Source organism: Oncorhynchus clarkii, chromosome 28, assembly GCF_045791955.1.
Source record: "Oncorhynchus clarkii lewisi isolate Uvic-CL-2024 chromosome 28, UVic_Ocla_1.0, whole genome shotgun sequence".
NCBI classification, from domain to species: Eukaryota; Metazoa; Chordata; class Actinopteri; order Salmoniformes; family Salmonidae; genus Oncorhynchus; species Oncorhynchus clarkii.
This window is the reverse complement of record NC_092174.1, coordinates 18,462,720-18,480,767: the sequence shown is the minus strand read 5'-3', so window position 1 is coordinate 18,480,767 and position 18,048 is coordinate 18,462,720. Positions and strand designations below refer to the sequence as shown.

At 40.4% G+C, this 18,048-nt stretch overlaps 1 protein-coding gene across 2 annotated transcripts in view; it reads right to left on the bottom strand.

Annotated features, from left to right (window-relative positions):
• Window positions 1–17,243, bottom strand: part of LOC139386486 (vasoactive intestinal polypeptide receptor 2-like) — a 30,267-nt gene extending 13,024 nt beyond the window's left edge. The window contains exons 1-4 of one of the 2 annotated variants that reach the window (XR_011629057.1): window positions 16,721–16,932; window positions 9,737–9,842; window positions 5,350–5,463; window positions 1,919–2,010 (exon numbers count right to left, since the gene is read on the bottom strand). Coding sequence is in view for 1 of the 2 variants with exons in the window: in XM_071132054.1 (XP_070988155.1) it covers window positions 1,919–2,010; window positions 5,350–5,463; window positions 9,737–9,842; window positions 16,721–16,771 (363 nt within the window). In the remaining variant the exon portion in view is untranslated. Of the gene's footprint in view, window positions 1–1,918; window positions 2,011–5,349; window positions 5,464–9,736; window positions 9,843–16,720 lie in introns of both variants that reach the window. The other variant, XM_071132054.1, reaches the window with a different exon arrangement.
• Between the last annotated feature and the right edge of the window lie 805 nt (window positions 17,244–18,048).

Below are 18,048 nucleotides of genomic sequence, written 5' to 3'. Positions count from 1 at the left end.
CATGGAGTCTGTTTCTGACCGTTTGAGCAGACAAATGCACATTTGTGGCCTGCTGGAGGTAATTTTGCAGGGCTCTGGCAGTGCTCCTTCTGCTCCTCCTTGCACAAAGGCGGAGGTAGCGGTCCTGCTGCTGGGTTGTTGCCCTCCTACGGCATCCTCCACGTCTCCTGATGTACTGGCCTGTATCCTGGTAGTGCCTCCATGCTCTGGACACTACGCTGACAGACACAGCAAACCTTCTTGCCACAGCTCGCATTGATGTGCCGTCCTGGATGAGCTGCACTACCTGAGCTATTGTCTATTCCATTTGCACAACAGTATGTGAAATTTATTGTCAATCAGTGTTGCTTCCTAAGTGGACAGTTTGATTTCACAGAAGTGTGATTGACTTGGAGTTACATTGTGTTGTTTAAGTGTTCCCTTTATTTTTTTGAGCAGTGTATATTACGACACCTTCCTGTTTTCTTAATGACATTCAATTTAGCATGGAAAAAAAGCGCAAGTTTAAGTTTGTTCCACCTGAGGGAGTCTGACCACAAGTCAGAGACCACTATGATGACACACAAAATGTGTTTGATGGATCCTTTTTGTCTTCTTCGAATGCCTCTTAAGGGGAAAGTCATCCAGAAGTAAAATCAGATTAGGTTACTGATTACAATTTTGACACATAACTAGCAACTGCATTTACATTTACAAAGTAACCTACCCAACCCTGGTTGAGAGTATGATTTTAATTATCTCAGTTTGATTTTCCTTTTTCAGGTCTCATCTCTGATCAAATGCTGGGCAGTGGAATAGCTTTATGAATCAGTCTTCTCCTAGTACATTGTTGCTACTTGCTTGGCCTCTTGCTAACATCTGCTGTAGTGGGCCAACCAGGAGGACAGTAACTCGGAGTCTGCATCCAAAATGTCACCCAATTCACCACCAGGGTTTGGTAGGTTACCTGTCCAAAATTGTAATCAGTAACATAACTTTTGAATTATCCAAAGTCAGTAATGTAAACAGATTACATTCAGTTACTTCTGGATTACTTTCCCCTTAAGAGGCATCAGAAGAAGACCAAAAGGATCCATCAAACGCATTTGGTTTGTCATCCTAGTGGTCTCTGACTTGTGGTCAGACTCCCTCAGGTGAAACAAACTTAAACGTGCACATTTTTGCAATGCTGAATTGAACGTCACTGAGAAAACAGAAAGGTGTTTTGAATTTTAAAAAAGACAATATTTTTGCTGGTAACATTACAGAATACAGTTACAGTTTTGTAATCAGATTACATGTAACTGATTACTTTTATTCACAGTTACTCCCCAACCCTGTTCTACCTCATGGCTCTGGTCAAAAGCAGTGCACTATAGGGAATAGGGTGCCATTTGGGATGCAGCCTGGTACAATGTTTAGATTGAGGAGACAGCTGGGTGCCACAGTGAACAGGATGTTTTATTTAGCCTTTAAGGCGCCTGTGTTTCATCTGTTTTTCAAGTCATCAGGTGGAAGTGAGCACACAAACACACACTGCAGTACACCTTCCCTATCAAAACAGACCCAGGACAGAATTTCAATTAATTTAGCAAAGGGTTCTTAGCAAAGGGCTCTACTGCTAATTTTCATTATCAGCATGAGGGCCTTGACACTCAGAAATCAGACCAAACTAAATCTAATTATATTTATTATAAAACCATGGAAAAATCTATCACACAAGAACATTGTCTTGTTTCTCTCTCTCTCTCTGAGGTCCAACGTATCAACGCCTTCATTGCAATATCTAATATATGATAGAGTACTGTATTGTATTTCCAAATAAAGCTACTTTCAAGTCACATCATCTAATTTCTTGGTCAAACTAAGAACAATGATACAACACCAGAGAGACAATAGAGGTAGAGATCTAGAACTTAAAGATCATCACCCTGCTTACCTTATCATGCTTTTCTTCTGCCCCACACACACTGCTGATGTTGGGGAAAACATCAGACCATCCGTCCGCTGTACAGTTCTTGTTTATGTTTCCTGTGGATCGGAGAAAAACATTGTTTTTGCCAGCTAAATGTTTCTATTGCCTGTTCTCGAAAACCTTTAGAAATGGTTATCCAGACCCAATATTCCTTTCATAAATCATAGTCCAAGAAACATGCAGCATGTTTATTTGTTTGGAGATGCAGGGGTTTGATTTCTCTGGTGAGTTTGATGAAAGATTTCTCTTCAGCCAAGACTATCCTCTATTGTTGTCACAGATAGTAAGCCCAATCAAGCTGACTGAAATATTGGCTTCACACACAACCCCAAAGTGAATGGCTGTGATCCCATTTTGAGCATGACAGATGATGGCTTCAATTAAAGTTTCATTCATCAGGCTCTTGTTTACAGTGTTCTAATATATTTTAAAGGCTGTTTGTAAATCATTATCAAATGAATATATCAAAATTATTTCTGGGTAACAAGGAAGTACCTTACTGTAATAGTTTTCCATTAAAATTGACAAAAATAGCTTTTAATCAAAAAACGAGTTCTCAAGCAAGAATTTAGCTAGGACTGTCTGGGAGTGTGTAGGGGAAAACTGAAAACTAGCCTTATTGCCAGAGAACTCTTTGGAAACTTCTTTGTTATTGGTCTATTAACCAGTTTACCACCTGGTAATGGTCACCCGGCAAGCCAAAACTCCCATCCATGCAAACCTGCTGATTAGAAAGTCCTGTGTAGATTGTATTTTCAACACGGAAATTTTTCACACTGTTACTGTTAGTTTCATCAGCTGTTGTACAATACGATTTAAAAAACACAGAAAAACAGAATTTTTACTGTACTGGGCCTTTAAAAGATATTCAGACAGACTTTTCAAGGGCAAATAGATGTAATTTTGAGAGATTGGTTTTTGACAAAAACCACTCACTCTGGGAAGAACAATCAATTGTTCAATGCTTGATTCAAAGGAGCCTTCAACTTAGTCGGTTAAATATTGAATGTGTTTCTTCTCTTGGGTTTGGCATTCCACAGAGGTCTAGATGAGAGAATGTGTCTGGAGATATAAACGTCTGGAGTGTGCTCTGCTCTGTGGCAGGGACAGACAGGGGCAGGGGGAGAATGTAAGCGGAACAGAGGATGTGAGAGCCTGTGTTTATTCTCTCTGTGTTATTCTCGAGGAGACAACGATGACTGTCCCAAATGGCACCCTATTCCTCACAATGCACTACTCTTGACCAGAGTCTTATCGTCCCTGGTCAAAAGTAGTGCACTCTATAGAGAATATGGTGCCATTTGGAACGCAGCCGATGGCAGTGCCTGAACCCAGTGTGCAACGTCCTGTAATGTACTTTGCCACATACTATGTATAACCACAGGCCTCTTTCTTTCTTTCTCCACTTCTGTGATCGGAATGAGCATGTCTCACTCCATTAGTCTACTCTACACAGACCCTGCCACAGCAGCCTGCCTAGCCGTAGGTTTGACGAGTGCTATAGGGCTTCCCAGAGGTTTCTGTTACAAAGAAGTCTTCCAAGCCAATTTACATGCCCAACTCGTCCTTTCCAAAACAATTTCACACAGCTAGTTTTAACCCAGACGTACACTATACAGACAAAAGTATGTGGACACCCCTTCAAATGAGTGGATTCAGCCACATTGGTTGTTGACAGGTGTATGAAGTCGAGCACAAAGCCATGCAATGTCCATAGACAAACATTGTCAGTAGAATGGCCTGTACTGAAGAGCACAGTGACTTTCAACGTGGCACCATCATAGAATACCACCTTTCCAACAAGTCAGTTTGTCAAATTTCTACCCTGCTATAGCTGCCGACTCAGCCGTGAAGTGGTAGCTCACAGAAAGGGACCGTCAGTTGCTGAAACGCGTACGGCAAAAAAAAAATGTCGATTCTCGGATGTAACACTTACTACTGAGTTCCAAACTGCCTCTGGAAGCAACATCAGCACAAGAACTGTTCGTCGGGAGCTTCATTAAATGGGTTTCCATGGCCAAGCAGCCACACACAAGCCTAAGATCACCATGCTCAATGCCAAGCATCGGCTGGAGTGGTATAAAGCTCGCCGCCATTAGACTCTGGAGCAGTGGAAACGCAACATTTGGCAGTCCGATTAGCGAATCTGGGTTTGGCGGATGCCAGGAGAACACTACCTGCCCCAATGCATAGTGCCAACGGTAAAGTTTGGTGGAGGAGGAATAATGGTCTCGTGCTGTCTTTCATGATTCAGGCTCCTTGGTTCCAGTGAAGGGACATCTTAATGCTACAGCATACAACAACATTCCAGACGATTCTGTCATTCCAACTTTGTGGCAACAGTTTGGGGAAGGCCCTTTCCTGTTTCAGCACGATAATGCCCCCTTGCACAAAGCAAGGTCCAAACAGAAATGGTTTGTCGAGATCGGTGTGGAAGAACTTGACTGGCCTGCACAGAGCCCTGACCTCAACCCCATTGAACACCATTGGGATGAATTGGAATGCCGACTGCGAGCCAGGCCTAATCGCCCAACATCGGTGCTCGACCTCACGAATGCTCTTGTGGCTGAATGGAAGCAAGTCCCTGCAGCAATGTTCCAACATCTAGTCGAAAGCCTTCCCAGAAGAGTGAAGGCTGTTATAGCAGCAAAAGGGGGACCAACTCCATATTAATGCTTATGATTTTGGAATTAGATGTTCAACGAGTAGGTGTCCACATACACTAAATGGCCAAAAGTATCTTGAATGTGGGGAGTTCATCATAGGACTGGAACCTGTCTTCAAGAGAATAAGATAATCTAACAGCATAATCCATAATTTATCATCCTCTTTGTCTGGGTAATTAGTTTATAATGAATGAAGTGTCCGTGCAGATTCATCCAGACTGATGGGAAGGAGGAGAACTCCGCAGAATCCTAGTCTGCCACACGGGCCATTGGAGATTGTGGAGTGAGCAGACGTGATTCATTTTGCCTCTAGTCCATGCAGTGCAGAACATATTCTCTGAACCTTGCTTGGTACAATTCACCATGATTCAGTGCCACACTATATAAAAAAGAACGATACAGACTTGGGGGCCATTTTTGTCCCTGCCTTTCAATGCACTCCAAAAGGTAGAACATCTACATTACACTGGTCTATACATCTCAGTAATTCTGTGAAATGAGAAACATGGGTCTGGTGTGACTCCAAAGCCCGAACATAGCGTGAGCTTTAACCCGAAAGAAAACGTACATAACATTGTAGTGTAGCTTTAGATGTCACAGACCACATCAGAACATTGCTTGAGGAATATCTCAAACTACCCTTTCATCTCAGCCTGGGTTTGAGAACAGAACACTCCAGAAATGTTACTTTGCCATTGATATCAAAATGAAAAAAATACAATACTTTACCATTTCTGCCAAAAAACATCTTGAGCACTCTGGGGCACTCTCTAGTGACAGTCTCTCCAACCTCTGCACGGTCCCAACATGCTATGTTATCCCAGATCGCTTTGCATCCTTCTCCTGTCAACAGATCAGACAGCAGCGTCTTAGAAAAATACAACACTTTAAGTAAATAAAACATGTTTATCTAAACTCTGCCTCCTGTAACTGTTGAAATTGTGATTCAAGGTCATACCCTCTACAGCAGGGCTCTCTAACCCTGTTCTTGAAGAGCTACCCTCCTGTAGGTTTTCCAAACCCAAGTTGTAACTAACCTGATTCAGCTCATCAACCAGCTAATTATTAGAATCAGGTGTGCTCGATTAGGGTTGGAGAGAAAATTTACAGGATGGTAGTTCTCCGGGAACAGGGTTGGAGAGCCATGCTACGGTGCCTTCGGAAAGTATTCAAACCCCTTGACTTTTTCCACATTTTGTTACGCTACAGCCTTATTCTCAAAATGATTAAGTGAATAAAAAAATCCTCAGCGATCTACACACATAACACCACTAATGACAACGCGAAAACAGGTTTTTAGAAAACCTTATTTACTTAAGTATTCAGAGCCTTTGATATGAGACTCAAAATTGAGCTCAGGTCCATCCTGTTTCCATTGATCATCCTTGAGATGTTTCTCCAACTTGATTGGAGTCCACCTGTGGTAAATTCAATTGATTGAACATGATTTGGAAAGGCACACCTGTCTACTGTATATAAAGGTCCCACAGTTGACAGTGCATGTCAGAGCAAAAACCAAGCCATGAGGTTGAGACAGGATCAGCGGCAGGGACTGGGAGACTAGTCAGGATCGAGGCAAAGATGAACGGAAAACAAAGTACAGAGAGATCCTTGATGAAGACCTGCTCCAGAGCACTCAGGACTGGGGGGGAAGGTTCACCTTCCAACAGAACAATGACCCTAAGCACACAGCCAAGACAACGCAGGAGTGGCTTCAGGACAAGTCTCTGAATGGCCCAGCCAGAGCCCGGACTTGAACCAGGTTGAACATCTCTGGAGAAACCTGAAAATAGCTGTGCAGGAACGCTTCCCATCCGACCTAACAGGGCTTGAGAGGATCTGCAGAAAAGAATAGGAGAAACTCCCCAAATACAGGTGTGCCAAGCTTGTAGCGTCATACCCAAGACTTGAGGCTGTAATCGCTGCCAAAGGTGCTTCAACAAAGTATTGAGTAAAAGGTCTAAATACTTATGTAAATGTGCTATTTCAGTTTTAAATGTTTTATAAATTAGCAAAAAATTCTAAAAACCTGTTTTTGCTTTGTCATTATGGGGTTTTGTGTGTAGCTTGATGAGGAGAAAAACGATTTAAATCCATTTTAGGAAAAGGCTGTAACAAAATGTGGAATAAGGCAAGGGGTCTGAACTTTCCGAGGGATAACATCATAGAATTATTGAACATGATCAATGCCTCACGTAGTGTAGACACAATATACAATATACACTGCACAATATACACTACACAATACAGCAGGGTCTTTCAGAATGAAAGGTAGTCAATTAGGCTGCTGGTGTTTGGAACAATATGATAGACTCTCTGTGTGGGAGTGAAAGTGGCTAAATGTGTGACTCTATTTGCTTCACCAATGTCAGGAGGAGGACCACGGCTGAGAAAGCCTTTCGCTGAAACTTGATTCCTGAAATGGCTTGTTATGAAACAAAAGGGTGTGAAAGTCCCAAGGGCAGACTTAACAGTCAAACCCTTTTAAGCCACTTAGTGGAAAAAATGGAGCGCTTAAGCTCAGTAAAACGTAGCTAGCAGAGAGAATACACCAGTAAACAACGTGGCTAGCTCTATCAAAAGAAACCTTTTAACTAACATCAGATAAAAATAATTAAATGAAAACAAAATTGTGAAACCCAGACAAAAAAAATACATATTCATGATGTGACCCACATGAGTGGTATAATGTGTGTCCTCCTGCGTCTCAAATGGCACCCTATTCCCTTATAATACACAGGGCTCTGGTCAAAAGTAGTGCATTATAGGGGATAGAGTGACATTTGGGACACACCCAATGATATTATTTTAAGTGCAGCTCCTGCTTGCTGTATGGTATCTTCATAACTGTGATTCAGTGCATGGTAATGGCAGTTTTGTATCACACTTTTAGATGATACTGTTGAGCACTTTGCCACCCACAGTGCGCACTGGCACTAATCAACGCATAGATTTCTTTCATAAATGTTTCATAATCACATTGGGCTTTAGAACAAGAACAAATCAATTATCGATTTGCATTAAGCATGGCTTCATTCCAGTACCAGGGTAACTGACGCATGAAATTCCAGCTCCCTTTAATGTTGACCTGGATGCCCTTTATACTTTCATACTACAGTTGGCTCAGTTAGTATGAGCATTGTGCCAGCAACGTCATGGTCCTGGTTTATATTCCCCCTGTTACCACCCATATGAAAAGGCATACATCTATTAATGAAGTCAAATGATTGTGTTCTCTTTTGTGTTATTTTATGTTCAGAAAAATGATTTGTTCCTGCTGTAACTGGGTACTTTCAATGCATATTGTACTTAATATTGTCTATGAGAACTGTTTTATACCTATGCTCATGTTATGGTGAAAGAAGGCAAGTTACATTGCAAAATAACGTATAATTTTAACTATACGGCAAAGACTAAGTGTCTTGTCTTTGATAACGTGCACTAATTCCCTTGACAGTTCACAGTAACTCTACATCCAATTAGTTTAAATTATGTAGCACAGCCTGGGTTACAACTCGCAGTAAAGTGTCAACATAGTGAGTCGGCAGCATGGTGGAGCTGCCAGGCATGAAGTTTAGTTTAATAATAAGAAAAATAAATCATTAAAACTGCAAGCAGAAATGCCAGGGTTCAAGCTGTGGGACCACTGTGCTACCATCAGGACAAACTCGACACATTGCCCTAGGATGAGCTACTTCTGTAATCCATACCATGCTTGCCAAATATCAGAACTAAAACATCAAACAGATCATGCAATATGTCTTTGATGTATTTTGGACCAATTGTAATGATGTTGACTACTTTAAATGCCTTCTTCTCCAGAACCACCTGACCGATTTGCACCAAATTTGGTACATGTATCCATGTTTCTGGCTCAAACAATATGGCCTCTATGAGCCAATGAGCTTGCATGTTTTTTTCTGTCCAACAGTGCCACCATGCAACCATACTATACAGGTTAGCTAGACTCATATCCCTATCAAACAGGTAAAGATATATAAATATGTGCCTGTTTTAGCGTCACCGTGTGATCGATCTGAATGTGCTTGCATATGTTGAGTCTTGACAGTGTTTGGAACATGTGTACCAAGTTTGGTTACAATACAAATATCTGTGTCTGATAAAGATGCATTAATGTGCCAGACCACACTCACATTAATGTTTATTGGTTAGTAGTAGTCATGTTGTTTGACATACTAGTCTGGAACATATTGTGTTGAGAGATCTTGGTCCATAGATGTTAAGATTCATCCAGATCAACCCAGTGGTTCCAGAGGAGATTTAAGTGTTTTTAACTCAATTCTAACTGGTGGAAAATCCATCATGGCGAACCTTATGGGTCATTGAGGCAACTTTGTTCCTTGTGAGAAGAGGGACCGATTTACTCCATTTCAGGACTCTAGGTCATATGGGGTGAGGGATGTGATGTTTCAAAGTTTGCAACTTCAATCGCCTGTTATAGAGCCACCTTGTGGCCAATTGGCATGGCATTGCATGAGAGGGTGTGGACTATGGGCCTTTACCATCATGTCAAGTCGCACCGTCCTCGGCTTTACCATCTCACAGTCATTTGCATGTTAAATTAACTTGCAAGAATAACCGGTATAATGATAATGAACGGCAACAAATACAATAGGGTTTCACCCAGCTTCACTAAATATTATAACCCTAAATTATTAACCCTAAATTATAGAGCGACTGCTCATAGGCATGAGCTGTAAAACATTCACTATGTACAACATTTACTTCAAGATAGCTAAAGTGCGAGCTATTCAGATTTTAATATTAAGTGCCAATACAGCAAAGGTTTGTGGTCACAATCTGAATTGTGGCGCTTATCTGGACTAGGAAACACTGCACAACTACTGAAGGTCTTCATTGAATTTGACATTTACGTTTCAAAGGCACTCGAATAGGTGGCATTTCATATTTTCGTTTAAAAGTTTCATCAAATTAATTTAGTTGAGTGACCTAAAAATCTATGTAGCTTGTACTCTTTCACCACTAATCAAAATATGCAGTTGGTTTCCATTCCCGAAATATTCAGAAATCTATTTTCAACCCATGGTTTATTCTGTCTGATGAGAAGAGATGAATGGGAAATCAGTGATGTCACCTTTGGAGTAATTTGAAGATTCTTCGTCCCTCAGCTTCACAAGACATTCTTCCTGGTCTGTTTCAAGCTCCAGGAGGAAGTTACATGTTGGATGCCTTCCACTCACCTAAAAAAAAAATGCAATATAAGTTTTATTCAAATGAATTGAGTCGTATTTTGAGATCATATTAAAGAGATCAATTGCGTAGTAGAAAGAAAGGTGTAGTTCATTTATGTTGTAGATTCAATACATTTTTTTCACAGGACATCATATATTTTCTTAAGCAGCAGAATGCAGGGAAACACCAGTGAACAAGACATCCACAATATCAGGGACGGGTTATACATCAGCTGTTCTACATCACATAAATCGAATCATGTTTAAAAATACATTTATTTTATGTTTTTAAATGACACAGCAGTTCATGATAACACCACCTTACTAACTATATAGATTAGTTGAGAGAGAGAGAGAGAGAATTAAATAATAAATAAAATGAATGAGAAGTTTTACTGGAGGAGAGAGATTCCCATTAGAGGTAGAACAAAATCGATGGTGAGAAAAATTGCTAAACTTGTCACATGGAGAAGATAGATAGAATAACCAACATGTTTATGCATCATGACGTTCCACACTAAACAAGCAGTGTTAGTATATGGTTTTGGGAGATAGGACGGTAGGGAATTCCTTGACAAACACCTTCAGCATTCTAAATGGGAACTGTATACGTTCCCTAGATCCACTGAAGGGTTTCAGACATATGTGATGACATACAGTATGTGTGGCTGTGTGTTGAGGTTGTGTGTGAGTGGGTGTGCATCAGTGTGTGTGTGTGTGTAAGTGTGTGTGTGTTAACCACGTTAGGCCCTTTCTGGAGGATTCAAGTGCAGTAAAAAGGTGATGATGGCCTGAGTGTAAAGAACAGAATAGTCAAACTGGGCATTGTGCCATTATGAGGTGTGCTGGAGGAAGAGAGTGGCCTGAAAACATGACTGAACATCAGAATGAACTGTCGTTTCTGAATTGACCCAATCCCTGCCAGGAGAAACAATTGGCATGTCACAGAAAGGGTGAGAGACACACTGTGTGCCGCAGAGAGCACACCTCAGGGGACACACACAGCACCAAGTAGCATTGTCAGAAGCGTTAACAAGCAAATCGGGGGCACCAAGCAGAAGAGACCTCACACTGGGTCAATAGGCCCTCAATTCTGCATCCATATTCCCTACATATTGTACTACTTTTGACCAGAGCCCTATGGGCCAAAGTCAAAAGTAGAATACCACTCTCCCCTATGTATTTGGACAGAGATGCTAAAATGATTTATTTGTCTCTACACTCCAGCATTTTAGATTTGAGATCAAATGTTTTATAAGAGGCGACAGTACAGAATGTCAACTTTCGTTTGAGCGTATTTTCAAATATATCTGTTTTATTGTTTAGAAATTAAAGCACTTTATGTACTATATCTAGTCCCCCCCATTTGAAGGTGTCGTACTTAGAAGAAAATAACTTATAGTGTATTACATTTAGTAAAAAGTTTAGCATTTGGTCCCATATTCCTAGCACGGAAAGACTACATCAAGTTTGTGACTAACAAACTTGTTGGATGCATTTGCAGTTTGTTTTGGTTGTTTCCAATTATGTTGTGCCAAATAGAAATGAATGGTTAATAATGCATTGTATCATTTTGGCGTCACTTTTATTGTAAATAAGAATAGAATATGTTTCTGAACACGTCTACATGAATGTGGATGCTATCATGATTACTGATAGTCCTGAATGAATTGTGAATAATGATGAGTGAGAAAGTCACAGAGGCATAAATATCATAACCCCCCCAAAATGCTAACCTCCCTGATTATTGTAATGGTGAGAGGTTAGCATGTCTTTTGGACATGATCTTTGTGCATCTGTAACTTTCTCATTCATCATTACTCACGATTCATTCATGATTATCCATAACCTTTTACTACAGTGGGCTAAATCAGGGTCACACAGTGTTTCTTGGTAGTCAAACAAATCTACTTTGAAACAAAAGTATACACCTCACACACATGGTTATGGGCTTAAAAAGGAGAAGACATCTGTACCATGTCAGACAGAGATGAAATGTATTACATTTTGAATTTGCATCCTAATAATACAGTATATACTTCACAGAAGACTAAAATATAACAAAACTGTTTGACATAGAAACACCAGATTTTTGTCCGTTTTTGGAAATAATCTTTATTAATCATGAAATTATAAAAAATATTAATAACATTTCATCCATGAGGCCAAAGAGAGCACTTTTGATCATTGACTGCAGGAAAGGGCTACATCCAAAATGCTGAAGTATAGAGCTAAATTAAACGTTTTAGCTTCTCTGTCCAAATAAATACGTAGGACAGTGCATATATGAAAAAGGGTTCTGTTGTTTGGGACACAGGCACACAGAACTACACTACACTCACAGTCGAAGATGCATTCAAAAGAAACTATGTCACACTTGAAGCAGAATGTTTCCCCTGGCTGACTAGGAAGGGTATTGAGGGCATTGCTACCTTTCGTGAGTGTGCAGTGAGAGAGGAGATATTGACTCTCACACCCGGGACTCTCACAGTTTCGCCCCAAAATGGCAGTGACTGTCAGGTCAGTGGTGGGAGCATCTATCTCTGAGAGAGAGTCAATGACCCACTCCCAGTCAGCTAAAGGGCCTTTTAAATTAAGCTGCACACAACACACCACTAATTACTGGGTCTACTAACCGTCGCCTAGGCCGTTACAACTAGGCTCTGTCCCTAATGACATTCTATTTCCTTTAAAGGGCACTATTTAGTGCACTATTTAGGGAATAGGGTGCCATTTGGGACATAACTAATCTGTAGCCACACACATTGGTGTTAATGCACCAGCAATCCCATCCACTGTATGTTTTGCTAAAGCAAATGTATTTTAACGCTTCTTTGCTCCACCGAATTGTGGTACCACACACATTCAATTGGAAGGCCATTGGCGGTAGAAGATATTGCTCTGATTAATTCTTAGTATTCTGTCAGAGAGGGAGAGAGAGAGAGGAAGTGGAGAGTATGTAAGACATCTTAGTAAGTGCAACTCAACGCAGACCTTCAGGCTAAAATGTGAGAGCCTAACATTTTGATATGAAATGTATTGCGCTGCCATTACTATACCCCACAGCTGATTTGTAACTAACAAAGCTAAAAACACTGAAGCACTGGGGACAGACAGTAAGCCTTTGCACTTCTTATGCATAAACAAACTTCACAGCTTTTTATTTAATCATCCTCTATCCAAAAATATGTTTTGATTCCTACAATAATATCAAATAAATCCATAATGTTCATCACCTTCCCCTAACAGATGAATCTGTGTCCAGTGATGCTCTGTAAACGGTTTATTGGTCTATAGCCAGATGGACTTGTGAACCCAAGACTGGTACATAGCAGCTTTACACTAATCATACTGATTTGGCACATACTGTATTAAATCTGTGACATAATAGTAATTAATTTGATGAAAGACAGTGGCTAGAACTTGCTATTTCACAATTCACATAAACCTGAGACTGCATGGGACGTGCTTTTGTAAAGCACAATGAGGTGAGATTAGAACGCACTGACTATTGAATGAGACTGACTGTGTGTTTGACAGATCCAACATGCTTTATACTTGAGAGTCAAGGGCGTGTCATTGAAATCAGCAACCATTTCAATTAGCTGTCATGTCATGTACAGGACACTTGCACATCTAGACAGCTGTTGATCATGATCTGCTGATTGGGATCTTTGGAAGTACAGGATAATCATGAGAGTCTGCTAATTACCTGCACAGAGTACATTTCAGAAATGAAAAGAGAAGGCCAATTACTAGGTCTGATTTTGAAGTTATCTTTGTAGCTGCTTACAGACAGCGCATACAAATGATGCTCAGATAGGTATTTCTGTACGGTACAATATTACCTCCATATCATCGATTACAAAGTAAGCACTGTGTGTTGTATTAAACATTAACACATACTGTAGATAGTCCGCCTCAACATACAGTGCTAAAGATTTCTATGAAGTTACGCCACTGTAGAGAGATGGGGGGTACATGCAAAATACATCAACATTCTCAGTAGCTACTGTACTTGTTGAATTTCTATACAAATCCATATTAATATGTGATAAATGAATTATTATTTGCTGATTTGTCTAAATACAATATCCAGAGAAAGCTCTGCTTTCCTCAGGTTGGTGGAGGAGAACTATCATGACATAAAATACACAAAATATTATTATTATTTTGAGAGAGGGTGTTCATTCGTCCTGGCAATAGTCCTGCCCTCTAGTACTATGTGAAGATGGGTCAAAACTGGAGAGTCTATTTGTATCAAGAACATTGGCACTCTACCAAACCAAAAGGTGCAACGGTACATGAGGTCTCGCTACAGCATGTTCTGAACAGATAGGAGCACCTGTGTGCTACAGACACTGAACATGCCTGAGGTGCATTACAGCATATTAGTTACCAGTGTGATTGCCTGGTCTCAGACCTGTTTGTGCTTTTGCCAACAGCATTGCTCCTTGTCAAGCCAAACAGCATGACAATGGATGACACAGTTGCTAGCATGATAGCACAAACAGACTGGCACTCAGGCTACCAGTGTGCTATAGAGAACAAACCTGTTGCGATCTGCTTGCCTAGTCAGATGGTGAAGTCTGGCGTGTTTCAGGTGACCCATATTAAGTGTGACTTGAAGCAAAGTAAAAAAAGTACTAGAATGGGGTTTGAAAAGTCAAAAACTGTTAGACCATGTTAGACCATGCAGTTTACTCCAATTTTCAGAGTTGAACATCTTTGTGTGAGAGGGGTTCTACCATAGAATCTCTATTGCTTCTACTTTCCAACTTTTTGTGTAATGTTGTGATGTTAACAACAAGAGTATTTCTAGGTAAATCATTCTCACGAGTCACATCATTACATCAGAATACACTGCGTTGAACAGACACTGAACAGCTGCTATCTCTTGTTCTGATGGGTATAAGCTCATTACATGCACTATGGGACCAGACTCCCATTCACACCTGTGTCCCGATCACTCTGCCACACATTGGGGGCACAGCCAACATAGGCACAGCATTGCATGGGTAAATTCCATAGAGGTAGATAGAGGACTCTCGTGCCCAAAATACAGTTTTAGCGTGGGCAGCGCCATGGAGGACTTTCACCATTTTCAAGTAGTCAACAGGGTGGGAATTCCTATGGGTTAAGGAAGGACCACATAATTCCATCCAGGTCAACAGGAAGGATCAACCAATGAATTATACTTTTGTGCCAACATTCCAAAACTGTGGTGGCAGTAAATCAGCAACCTTGGCTTTGTCCTTTATCCTCGTCTTTTCAGTTCGCTGCAGCTAGCGACTGGAACGAGCTGCAACAAACACTCAAACTGGACAGTTTTATCTCAATCTCTTCATTCAAAGACTCAATAATGGACACTCTTACTGACAGTTGTGGCTGCTTTGCGTGATGTATTGTTGTCTCTACCTTCTTGCCGTTTGTGCTGTTGTCTGTGCCCAATAATGTTTGTATCATGTTTTATGCTGCTACCATTTTGTGTTGCTACCATGTTGTTGTCATGTTGTGTTGCTAACATGCTGTGTTGTCATGTGTTGCTGCCTTGTTATGTTGTTGTCTTAGGTCTCTCTTTATGTAGTGTTGTGTTGTCTCTCTTGTCGGGGTGTGTGTTTTGTCCTATATTTCATTTATTTTATTTATTTTTATCCCAGCCCTGTCCCAGAAGTAGGCCTTTTGCCTTTTGGTAGGCCGTCATTATAAATAAGAATTTGTTCTTAACTGACTTGCCTATTTAAATAAAAGGTTAAATAATATAAATCATATAAATAAATTATACCTGTTCAAACAACACACTCCAGGTGGCGGTATGCACCTTTTCAGTTTGTTTTTTACCAATGCATAGACAGGCTGGTTGTTTAGCAACAAAACCGATGTGTCTTCAACTATGGGGCAAAACAGAAGGGGTTGGCTTAGATTGTTGACAACATGTAAACTATATTTCGTATCCAATGTTTATTGAAAACACAAATACATTTTCACAATGAACACTTGTCTCTCAAGTACATCGTTACAATTGTTGGTTAGCTAGGTATCGAATTTTGCCGATATTGGCATAGACATGACATCAGTCACCCCAAAACAAGACATTGTATCAAGAACAAGATAAAACTAGCTGAAACGAGCCACCTACAATTCCACACATGGCAGCTTCTTGTCATTGTTGCTATCTGGCCATCCAAAATCACAACAACACACATACTTCTGCTTATTGAAGCGTGCACATAGTTTTGTGACATTGTCAGCTTACCCATCAATAGAAGTATAAAAAAAATGTACTTCTTAAAAATTGAGATTGCCTCAATGGCGCTGCCCATGCTCTCACAGACACCACAATGCGACAGATACAATATTATGTCCTCTAACTATATCTATGGTCAATTCAGAGCAGTCCTTGAGGGGTAGATAATGAGGATGCTAGTTAGCTGAAAGATGAAATTACCTAGTCTAGAATTTGACCTGTAAAGTGGATGAAAAGGGAAGAGGGCACTCCAATGTCAGCATTATGGCAAAATCTTGATGTTTTGAAGACCACAACCCTATTCATTACTGCTGTGTTTATATCATATCTCTTTGGACTGTGAAAAATGCTGCTTAAATCAAGAGCTGAACTACTGTAGACTGCACAGAGCAATATGTTGTAATAAATTACAACACAGTAGTGTACACTGTACAGTTTCCTATACCCTATATCGACAAAAGCCTATTAGCAAATGCACCAATCATAATGCCACACATGAGGTACATTTCTGTTATGTCTTTATATTTATTATGTCATATTTTCAAGCATTAGAAAGCCCTTCTCTGCAATCCTTGTGCGCATTTTGATCATCACGCATAAAACGAAATATAAAATAAAAGTATTGTTGTGTCACACTTACCACAGACAGACACGTTGATAATGACAGAATAAAAGCAATCAAATATGTCATCTTAAACTCGTCGGTCACCTGCCTGTTCTTCTAAAAGAGAAAAATCTGTTTAAAACTGATGCCGGACTTCATTGACGAGAGGTCGTAATCCCATGTAAGTGACTAAGTAAGAGTGTTTTATTGAGAAGAAAAATCTAAAATCTCAAGATTTAAAAGTAAAACCAACCAGCTATGAAAATGGCTTAAATATTTTGATTTGTCAAATCCAAATACTTGACTCAGAGAGACAGAGGGAAAAACGCGCACTGCTTGTTTGTCCGCGCACACTTCTTTGGCACCTCTTCGGGTTGTTGGGAAGTCAGAGGTCTGCAGCAGACGTGTCAACTATTACATTGAACGCTTATTTAGTAAGTCCCGAATCACCGAACTGAGCTTGGAATTTTGAAATTCCATTTCCCTGAAGCCATCAAACCCGAGAACCATCTGCATGCACCGGACAATAGTACAGCAGCACGCGCGTCCGTGGAGGGACGCTCCTTTCTCCTTGTGAACTTCGAAATGACTGAAGTCAGCTCTGCGCTGTTGTTACGCAAGGCAAAACGCGTGCACATCAGTACAAACATGATATTGACCTCAGCTTCTAATCAGCTGATCGTTCAGGCTACTAACCACGCTCCCTTAATTTCTTGGATTTCTAATTTGGATTTTGTATACAACATGCCTAGCCTACAACACATAAATAACAGCATACTTATTGTAAATTATTTGTGTAAATTCACTTCCATTAAAGTAAGTTTCACTCATTTGATAAGTAATGTAATAGGCCATCATCCAGGATAATAAATTTTTTAAAAATCGTTATGGAAATTTTCCCTTCTCTTGAACCTGATTTACTGTTCAAAGCTGAGCTTTGTGTGATAGTGAAGGGAAACTAAAGTGACAGCACGCAAAGCCTAGAGCAAAGTCGACAGAATGATGACGAAACAATTCCTTAAGATGTATGTGATGCACAATGTTGCAACAAGTACCTGAGGAGATCCTCCAACAGCAATGTTTTCATTTTCAAGCCAAACTCACAATCCACATCTCCAATGAATGGACTAAAGGTGTGTTTCAAGTACGTAAAAGATAAGGGGAAAAATGTAAGGCAATTTCAGATGCAATACATTTGACCTCTAAATAGCAGCAGCACTGCTTTTCTCAACCAGACAATCTCCTGTAGTTGTCCGCTCCACTCACTCCACCCTTCACCCACTGCAGCCAACTAATCATGCATTCATTCCAAGGCCTCCTTTTTTGTTGAGCACTGACGACACTTTGCACTGGCCCTTGTGTAC